The 11,326-nt window shown below is 38.9% G+C and overlaps 1 protein-coding gene across 1 annotated transcript in view; it reads left to right on the top strand.

Moving 5' to 3' along the window:
* The first annotated feature begins 3,416 nt into the window (after window positions 1–3,416).
* cadm2b (cell adhesion molecule 2b) overlaps window positions 3,417–11,326 on the top strand; it is a 43,616-nt gene continuing 35,706 nt past the window's right edge. Inside the window, exon 1 of the mRNA XM_010792231.1 lies at window positions 3,417–3,453. Within this exon, the coding sequence (XP_010790533.1) occupies window positions 3,417–3,453 (37 nt within the window). The remainder of the gene's footprint in view (window positions 3,454–11,326) is intronic.

Raw genomic sequence — 11,326 nt, 5'->3', positions numbered from 1 at the left:
TTTACAATGGAGCAGCCGCAAAACCTCAACTAAAACACAAATCTAAGAACATCTGAGAGGCTTATTAAACAAAAAATGTAATATGAGAATTATATGAAAAACCATTGTTTTTCTCATTCCATTACAATACCGGCTGTTACTTATTGTATTCAGGTCAGGTATTCATAGAGCAAAAACAGGAAGGTGTTTTCAGGTAATTCTACGTAGGGTTGGATTTATTAAATGCACTCATGCATTTAACCATGCGACAAATGTGTTACGCACATTGACATTCTCCCAGAGAAGTGTTGTTATGTGCCCTGCTATTGATTTTCAGTGAAAGTCCTCTTAGGAATGTCAAAGCGTTATACTTTTCAGATAGAATATATTGATATGCTTGCCATGTGCTTGCAAACATTTCCAGTTCACGGCAAGGAGAATCTTATCATGGTGTCTGACTCTGTCAACACTATTAAATTGAGAGGGAGTCAGAGATGAATAACTTCAACGTAAGGAGAAATAGGAAGAGGCGCAGGCTTGGGAGCAAACAGAATGATTAATGAGTGTCAAAAACAAAGAATTTACAATTAGGTTAAAGTGTGGCATACATTACTTGTTAACCCTCACTAGTTTCCCCATTTGATTAGAGCTTGTTGAAGGATCACCAAGTAATAAACCCTATTTTTAAACATAAACATTGTGTTCATTGTGTGGACCTTAGATGAAGTCTGACCTATTTCAAATCAGAGATAGTTTTCCACAAAGCACATTCCCTCCTCAGCTATGGGTTTTGAAATGAGAGGCGTGATCGCTATCTTTATCAACTGGTTGGCCTGGCTGTGTAAGAAATGCGAAGATGTGTCACATCTGCCACACGTAAAGTTGGTCTCGTGGAGGCTGGTTTATGAGAAAAAAAGACAGATTGCAGGATCATCTTTACCACCAACATGTAAACACACACACACACACACAGAGAGCCTTGCCTTTCAAATGTCAAAGCCTTCCCTTCAAACATGTCATTATTGTTATGATGGATGCCTAGCATTTCCTAAATATCAGCAGTGTGGAAAAATGAATCCAGCATTGATGAGGATGTTGAATACAGATGCAACGTTGATCACTAGAAAGATGTTAAGAAGCCAACATTTGACAAAAAAACTGAATCAAATGTGGTTTGCATAGTATAATAATAATAATAATAATAATAATAATACATTTCATTTTTTAGGCGCCTTTCATGACACCCAAGGAAACCGTACGATTTGTTAAAAAAATAAAACGCTAATAGGCAACAGAACATGATAAAAACACAGACAGGAAATCATGGAAGAGAAAGTCAAGTGGACACAAATGAAACATATAATGGGTTACACTACAGTGAGTAGGCAGATTTGAACAGGTGGGTTTTTAATTGGGATTTGAATATGGTGATTGTGTCTGACAGTCGGATGTGCGGGGGGAGGGAGTTCCAGAGTCTGGGAGCAGTGCAGCTAAAAGCCAGAGCACCCATGGTGACGAGGTGTGGGGTGGGGACGGTTAGCAGACCAGCAGAGGAGGAGCGGAGGGAGCGAGAGGGGGTGTACTCCTGAAGAAGGTCAGCCAGATAGGGGGGGGAGGGCAGGTTATGTAGGGCTTTGCAAGTGAGCAATAGGTTTTTGAAGTTGATACAGGATTGAACAGGGAGCCAGTGGAGTTGGATGAGGATGGGATGTGTTCTGAGGCCTTGGTATGTCTGTATGTCACTGGAAGGGTGCGACAGCTTACTGTTAGACATTTCCCACAATAGGCAGGGTATGTTAGCACACAGTGCATTGTAGACCAGCAGTGGAAGAGGGGTAAATACTACAAGGGGAGCTTATTTCTCAAGGAGCTGACCGGTGCTCTTGTCAGTCAACCTCTGGATCCACAAGAAAAAGCAAGTTTTGTGCTTCCTCGTCGGTTCAGATTTGGTAAAAATTATTAAGGAAAAGTCCAGTCCTGTTTCTCCTGTCAGACGCTAAAATCGAGGAGTGTAGCCATATACTGGCATTAACGTTAACTATAATAATTAATACATTAAATATTGATACCATGATGATGATATACATGTGATTATATTGTGTAAACAATCTATTACCTCTTTAATCATTCATTTTTCTTCAGTTCTCACTTTTCTCTTCAGAGTGTGTGTGTGTGTGTGTGTGTGTGTGTGTGTGTGTGTGTGTGTGTGTGTGTGTGTGTGTGTGTGTGTGTGTGTGTACTGACATTCTGACATAAACTGAAAATAATTAACAAATTGTTACAATATATTGTATTATATCTGGCAAAAAACAAACAATACAAACGTAATGAAATAAAACAAATAATGGTTTAACTTGAAATCGCAACATATATTAGTGTAGATGTATTTAAGGACCATAATACATACACACCAGTTAAACTTTTACAGAGTATTCAGGAGCGTTCAGATGTTATCTGTGATAGACTTAAACTTCCCCTAAAGTGAATGTGTCTAGAGTAAATGTTGTCAGCTTTGAATAACTTGCATTCCTAAAGAGTCTGATCATGAAGTCTTTAGTGTTTCCATGATTTATTTTTTGTCTGTACAAAAACCAAGACAGAAATAAGTATTCTTTGATGCGGAGGGTGCTTATTTGATCCTCCTCCTCTCATTTTGTAACCTGGGTAAATCCAAATGTCAATGTTGGATTTTGTCTTAATGTTTAACTTCTTCCTCCTGGTCCGTTGTTTGTTTTGTGTTTTTTGTCTTGAGCGAGGCAATACGATAATCTTTCTCCAGATTACAATTTCCTCTTGTGAACAGACACCACGGTTGAAAAGGTTTTTTAGAGTGAGTGCGTTCTCTCGAGTATGTCGAGCAACACATACATTTCCAATTGTTGTATCCATACAGTCTTGATAAATCACCTCTAGTTTTACACAGGACAAAAACGACAATCTCCTGGTCCAGTTTTGTTAGACCCAACTATAGTTAGACTTTTTTCCAACGTGGACTTTCTATGCTCTTTATATTTCTCCGTTAAAAATTCTATGGAATAAATACAAATTGATTTTGAGGGATGATCAAGAGTTGAAGTGCAATACAGTTTGCTGGTAGATGTAATGCAGAAAATGTGTGTGTAAAGTATTTTCCATTATGTTTTCCAATAACTATCACCACATTATATTGACTCCAAGCTATAGACGCCTATTTTTAGAATTTAAAGGGGCGGGGGGGGGGTATGTATTCTTGTCTCATTTGAGTCTTGTGCTGATGCATTTTATATGTCATGACATGGTAATGTATGAATCCTGACTATACTAATCCCATTTCCACGCTTATCACATTTCATATTACACTTCATGTTACCATTGGTTGAACAAATAACTATCATGCTATCAATGTGGATCCTTCATACTGTAATATCTAACCTGCTGTTTCCTTGCTCTACCCCCTCATGCTATCAGTGGCTGGGACAAAAAGCAAAGTGAAAGGTAAGTTATTGCCTCCATTTTCTTGCTACATGATTTATGTTGCACACAGTTCCCAATAAACAATGTTTGGATCGCCCTTTTATCTCCCCCTAGAGCCTGGGAAGCATTAACATACGCTGCTTTTTGGAAAGCTTTTCTGGGCATTTTTTTAACCTTTATTTCTCCAGGAGAGGTCCGATGAACATGCTTGATATTTTTCAGATTCAACCTGCTTCTGCTTCACATATGTATAGATTCACATGTTCTCACCAGGGAGCTGCCTGCCTCACCCAGCCATGCCTTTCCTCTATTTGGCCGCTGTGCAGCTCCACTGGAGCAGCTGGGGGGTTGTCCCTGGTTCAAGGACACCTCAGCGGTAGTTGAGGGAGGAGAATATTTCTCATTTGCTTTCCCATCCCACATTTTCCCAGACAAACTGTGTAGGCAAACCGAAGACCTTCTGACAAGCCTGCTTTTCATACTTTTTATTTTTCTGCTCCCCTTCAGTACTTAATGCTTTGTCCTGATATTTGGTGGCGTAGGTTTTCGCTTCATTACCATTGAATATCATCTGTTTTTAGATTTGTATTTTCGTTATGCAGTGAGTGGTGAAATCATAGGACGTTTTTTCTTGCCACCCACCATAAAAAATGACTTCTACCTTTTGACAAAAAGAAAGTATCCGGCCAGAGAATATTTGATTCATACTGTACACTGTCTCTTTCTTTCATGTTTTATATGAATTTTCTCTTATTGCCCATGTTCTTCCTGGCTTACACTAATACCAAAGTGTCTGTATGGTTACAGATGCCACTCTTAGTGATCTATAAAACAAATATACACATTGCTATGGCTTGTTTCTTCAGATGTGCAGTTTTTAAACTGTTAGAGATTTGAAGAGCCTTCTACAGTAGTCTTTCCTGTTTTGTACATTGAATCAAGATTTAGCTTCCTAACAACCCTAACATCATAGACTCTGGCATTTTTTTGGGCAGTGTGGTTGTTTGTTGTTTTTGGAAATGACTTGAACCAAACCCGATTATCGCTGCTAATGTTCATGAATGAACGCAGATGTTTTTTCCTTATAGTATCCCCACTTTTTGAAAATGCTGTGTTTTGTAATTACAGGAGTAATTAAGGGGCTAGTTTTTAATTAACAGAAGATACACATTCAGCATCCCCACCTCTGGAATCTCGTTCCACATTGAGAAGCCTTTTTTCAACAGCACTTTCAGCACTCTAATTACAACTAATAACTTTTATTAATAGCTATGAAGATAATGAATTGAACCACATGTTTCAGTCTTGAATATTGATTAATGGGTTCTGTCAACTTTGCCAGTGCATGCTAATAATTACTTTGTCATAGTGAAATTACTGATCAAAAAGAAATTGAGGAAAAAAGATCCTCCTTACTGTAGATGTCATTAAAATGGGAATCATGCCTCTGGGTTTATTTGGTGAGACATTACACATATATTTCTTTCCATCTCTGAGGACTCACCTCAGTGTATGAAGCGATGATTTGACAGCTGCCAGTGCAGAGAAAATGGTATTTAATCTATTCAAGTGTACAGTAAGCGCTGTAAATGAAGGTAAACTGCTCCATGAGAGAACTTCTCATGTTTTTTAGATCGAAACAGCAAGGCAACATGTTATAATGATTTTTCTTTTTTTCTTTTGCAAATGGGAGAATCATGCAGCTACTTTATTAAACCTTAATTGTCAGAGGTACAGTAAATGATGAAGATGAAATTAAAGAGTTTCATTTTTTGAACTGTGTTATGTAACCATGAAAGTCATGTTCAGGCAGTTTGAATGTAAATCAAACAGCTTTTTTGGATGAGGTCATGATACATTTAAAGAGGATAGGGCAATGATTTTCAGTGTGATAACGGTTAAATTAAAACATATTTTTGACCACATTATTCATTGGGCTTTCTGGAGATGGAACATGAATACATATTTCTCACTGAACAGTTTGTGATATTTAAAATGGTAATCTATACTTGTGGTTATTGCAAAAAATGTGCCGAATAATTCACAATCAAGCTTATGTTTCACTGAATTCCCATCCATTAAAGCATTTATCAGTCTGTTAGCATTTTCTAGAGTTGGGTTGATCACTATTATGAGCAGGGCTGTCCCTGGCCAACATGAGGCCCCACGCAAAGTTATATGATGAGGCCCTCTGTTTCGCGAGCGGTGACGATGGGGAGGGGAGGGGGGTGCGGCAGCCTCGTAGTGGCGAAACAGTGCGCGCCACACTAATTGCGCCGCATAAGCACATCGGTGCGCCGCATTTTCGGCTCAGTTGAGGCACCCTCCTCAAGGTGAGGCCCCCCCCGCAAGGTGAGGCCCCACGCAGTCTGCATGATCGGCCTATAGGGAGGGACGGCCCTGATTATGAGCATTTCTTGCTGAAGTTGTCTTAGTGTTACCATTTTTTGTAACCGTGTAGACTTTATGCTTATTAGTATGTTTGCAAGCACCAGGATTTGACAAAACAACATAATCCCAAAGTTTATTTAAGGACACATCACATGCTCAGTCGGATAAGTAACACCAGTTGAACGTGTAATTTCCTGTTTCACCTGGAGATAGAACTGACCCACTTTCTAAAGCTGATGTATTGCCACTTTCGTGTTCCTGCACAGCGGGAAAAAAGAAAGCAGTGCTAAGAGTTTCTCCCAGCAAGGATATTTATTGCCAGTCCTGTGTATTGTCCACCCCCTGCCTTCCCCCACTGTGGCAAATCACAGGGGAGGATGGCACTCAGTACCACCTCTGAGTCAGGGGAGGTTCACGTTTGCTCAGGTGTTACTCAGTAACAGGCACCAAATGTCCTTTTTGATACAGGGTAAAGCTGACAGACAACTTACTCCATCTTGGTTATTTCCTCTCTAGCAGGCTTCATCGGGCTCCGTAACAGCTCAATCAACTGACTGCATCATTTAAGATCACACCATTGGTACCGAATATGAATACAATGCAGAGCTGCCACTCAAATGTCATGGGCTGGGTCTTCCCAACATGTGCATCGTGTCCATCTGCTGTCCACTGCTCTTGTTTACAGCTGATAGAAGCATTGAGGAAAACAAATATATTCCCAGTGCAGATAAAGGATGCATGCAGCCGGATGTGTCTTGATAAGATTCAACAAAAACCCATTTAATGCAAGAAAGATTCAATATTAGATTTGAGAAAAACCCACAAGAGAGCCACCAGGAATGAAACCATCAGTTGAGGCAGAAACTTCAGCTGGATTGCGTCTGAAATATAAGAATATTCATGAACGACACATATTGTCTTCTCCAGTCTCTTTTGCAGTCGCATTTGTTCTTTAATGCCTGATGCAAATGGATGCGAAAGAGAGTGACGTGGAGTACATTACTAATCTGGACAAAAGTAATCACAGCCTTTGCTTTTACCATAATTACATATGGATTTTCTATGAATGAATGAATTGTATTATTGGAAGGCCCTGTATTCTAAGATTTGAAATGTTCCCTGATGATTTTAAATTGTGACATTATCTGAAGCTGACTGAGTTGGAACCAGTAGTTGCTCAGTTTTCAAACATGGATCACTTTGGACAGGTAATTTAAAGATTAGCTGCAGTAAATGGATCAGATCTAGATTTAGTGCTAATTAGCCGCTGCCCTTAAATAGTTGCTTAAACCTCTGTAATCAACTTGGCTGATAGCTTTTAAAATACCCCCAGCTTATTGAGTGCCTCAGATCAGCAGGTCTGCCATGAACATAAGACGAATTTGTGTTGGTGTTGAACCAACAGGGTCTAAATTACACTCAGCGTAAATGATCGTTTTTGGTGACAGATGTGACCTTCCTGTCATTGTAGAAATAAATTACAAGAAATGTGTTTTTTGCCCATGTTTCGACTGTTCCGAAAAGGTCACTGAAGGTGAAAACAATCAGATATGAGGGGGTTACTTCACGGGCCAGTTGATGAAAGAAAGCAGCCTGTCTTATCTACTCTCATTCACTCTCAAAGCCTTTTCCTTTATCAACACGTAAAGCTTAAAGAAGTTAATGAATGTGTCAGAGAGCATATTATATTATTCAAATGGCGCCTTGGTCAGATTCATCATTCTGCATCATCTCTTTATATTATTTTTAATGTGCACGTATGCATGGATATCATTTCATTCCTAAACTTTTAATGTCTGTTTAGAGAGGACACACTATATCTCAAGTTCATACTGTTTTTGTTTTTTTCTATAAGAACATGTTTTCATGCTTAAATGTTCAACAAAACACATTCTCATGCTGTCCGGCTGCATCTTTCTGTCCCTTCAATCCCCCCTCTCGAAGACATGTGTGCTCTGATTGGCTGTCAAGAAAAGTAAGACCTTTGCAAAGGTAAATCTTATGTAAAGGTCAAACTTTAGCTAATATTAAGATAGGGTGTGATATATTCTGAAGAACGTTTGTGATATTAGAAGGGAGACAAATCTGTATGGCTTGTTAAATCTGATGTTTCTGTCTGAGGCAGCCCACATTATACTGACTGAGTGGTCTACTGTAATTCCACCGTTTGTGGGTTGGTACAGTAAGAACAGATACCCAAATGTATGTCCACAGGCCTTGGAAAGTCAGGTAAATGCTTTTAAATCTAGGGTTTTGCATTGACCATGTCATCTTATTTTCTTTTCTTGTTTATTTCAGATAGACAAATATATTTTGTAATTTTGTTCACATCATTTCCTCACTTGCCCTGTTCACACATGCTTTACATATTCGATCACATGCCCCAAATAAATTAGTAATTACTTCCAGCTTCTAACAAAGCTGTTGCAATCTCAAAAGTATTTAAAATGACGACAGACAGTAACCACAAGAGGGGTTTGCATGTATTAGTGTTGTGCATACTTGCAATATCTGGTGGTTTTATTTGGACTCTAGTGAATGGAACATGTTGTTTACATGATATGCTTCAAAGAGTGTTGGTGCACTTCAGTTACATACAGTATAGAATATTAATGTGCGGAAAAATGCAGTATTGCTATCTGTTTCCACCAGCAGATAAGCTGGAGGCAGAGCTGCCGTTAATAGCAGAAGCTGTTTTTGTTTTGAAAGTAATGACAAGAATTAGACAGTACGAATTCTTGAGAGTAGAGTAAACCATTGTGTGAACTGATTTAACTGAGTTACAATGGGGGGTTGTTTGAATTTTTAGTAGTCACTATTACTCTTAGACATTTCACCCTCTCTGAGGGATAAGCTCTATTAGTTTTGGCAAGAAGACCACATACATAGTATACTAAGCAATAATACCAATACCACTCTGGAGAAGGGTGTGACAGCCAGCCATTATCTGGACAGCTCGAGACAGACACTCTCAGGACTGATTATGGGTCTTTTTCTGAGCTACTGCCTCAAGGTTGGGGGTTGAGAACTACTTAGTTTTATTTAATTTGTTATTAAATGTTCACTAGTTCCTGAACATGGACATATTATCCTCAACCCCTATGAATCAGCCAGGTCTCTAGAGTGTGCATTTCTGTGAGAGAGGAAACACAAGTCACAGTAAGTCAAACAAACAGAAGCTGCTATTAACAGGGAGGAACACACTGAGATTATCACGGTTGAATCCAGTCTGGCTCTGTGGCAACAAAAACGTCCAACAGTGAACTATCAATAAAGCCAAATCAATAGGGTTTGTTCATTGAACAGCTTCTCATCATTGGGCTTCCGTGATTGAGCTGTAGATCAAAGTCCTCCTAGACTTGACCCAAGATTTTATTATGAAGTTATATGCCAACATAACGTTCAGCTGGTGATGTATATTGGCCAGAATCTTTTTAGAAAAACAGCAATATTAAAACAGCAAAAATAAATACAGCATTTCATGCGGTACATACTGTACTAATGTATTTTCATTTTATATTTAAAATGTTGAAAATTGTGTACAAACTGTATTTATAACAGCACACTTTTTTTAGTCATGCATAGTTTGCACTACTTTTACATTTGGAAAGCACTTAGGCTAAAAGAGAGTACTAAAGAACACTAGGAAATAACATCTCCTAAGTAGAATATCCTAAATTGTGCTGTGAAAACAGGAGAAACTAGGAGCTGCACATTTTGTTTACTGTTTATGAATGTGTATTTGTTCTGATTAAAACTTGCTTCAGCTTGAATTTTAAGTAAAAACTTGACTGTTTAAAATTGTATTTTCCTCAAACGGAAGAAACATTTTGACCATTTTCACACCCTTACCTCAATGTTTACCCAGCACCTTTCCACTTTTTTAGATCCCAAGTTGTCAAAAATAAATAGGAGTTTATCTGCTGCGGGCAGTTTGATTGAAAAAGATTTGATGGGTTACTTCAGAAAACGTCTGCAGCAATTTGAGGATATAGAAGATAAAAGCATTTTGAAAATCTCCTGGTATATTGGTAATACGTTGACACATGAGCTTAACTTGGGAACCCACGTATACACGGTGTCTCCTTGTTAGTTTCACAGTTCCCTCTGCTTGCCCTCATGTTGCTTGTTTGGAAACAAATGCCAAAAGCTGGAATAATGTGCTTATCAGCAATTATTTCCCTCAACATACCTGCTTTTGGCAGAGTGCCTGTACTGTAGACCTACTCTACCTTACACTGTTGTGTTTTATTTTGTGTGTAATATTGTTTACTGTTCTAGCACCAGCATTTCAAAATAGTACGGTAATTCAAATATTGTTGCTGATGAATTCACTGCTATTTCTGCTAACATAAATCAAGAATTGCCTGCAAAACAAGCAATTAAAACAATTACAATTTGAATCTGAAAATGAGCTTCTGTACATTTGGGATTTGAGGGGGTGGATGGTGCTGATTTAGCAGTCAGAGTCTGTCTGGCAGGACATTGTGCAGCGTAGGTGTCCTGACAGTGAAATCCAGCCATATTTCATCTTGAGCCTGGACCTTCAGCAGCCAGCAGCCCGTCAGAGCTGCTCTCTGACTCAAAAGGTCAGAGATAGCTGGGGGCAAGGCCTCGACAAATCATCACAAATTATCAATAAAATCTTGATATGAGATTTAAAAAGAAAGAATGGCTGCCAAAGCGGGTGTCATATCCTCCTGAGACCCAGAAAGAAAAAGGTTTCAAATTTCCTTTTTTTCTTTGATCACACAAGTCTTTAGGGTGGTATAAACAGAGCCGGCCCGACCCATTAAGCGACGTAAGCGGCCGCTTAGGGCCCCACAGCCACTAAGGGGCCCCCTAGCAAAAAAAAACTAAATGAAAAAAAACAAATGAAACAACGAAAAAAAGATCTCTGTACACCGTCGCCGTGATAAGTATATTTAATTAATTGTGTTAATATGCCTAGATTGCCTACTCTCAAAGTCATGTATTATATTATCGAGTCAATAATATAATACATTAACCGTGCTTTACCTGAACCTCAACATGACAGGACAGAGGACGGCAGGACTGTAATTTCCCGTGTTCAGTGAATGCAACAGAGGCAAGACACCAGACCAACCAGACAGTTGAATGGAAATAAACATCTGTCTTATTGGCTGACAGGTACCTATCCTATGAGCTGTGACAATGTTTAAAATAAACTGCCAGTCGGACTCAGAGTTTTTGAAGATGGACATAAGAAAAACATTTCTTAAAAAAGACGAAAATTCTCAAGTGGTGGCTCAAACAACAACCCCGGAGCCACCACTTGAGCCAGGTAAACAAGCTATGTAAATGTCAGCAAACTTCCAAGTTATGCGAAAATGTAAGCAAAGCATAAATTACAGCTACGTTGACGTTACTTTGAATCGCGGGGGTAAGCTAAACCGTTAACAACTAGCTATAGCTAGCCAGATATATTAAGTAAACACTTTGTCATACAATCTAAATGTAATGTTTTTTAGCGTTTAGAGAA

Source organism: Notothenia coriiceps, unplaced genomic scaffold (genome assembly GCF_000735185.1).
Source record: "Notothenia coriiceps isolate Sejong01 unplaced genomic scaffold, NC01 NC01_scaffold00036395, whole genome shotgun sequence".
Classification (NCBI taxonomy): Eukaryota; Metazoa; Chordata; class Actinopteri; order Perciformes; family Nototheniidae; genus Notothenia; species Notothenia coriiceps.
Note: the sequence above shows the minus strand (reverse complement) of the source record. Positions and strands in the feature narration are given on the sequence as shown.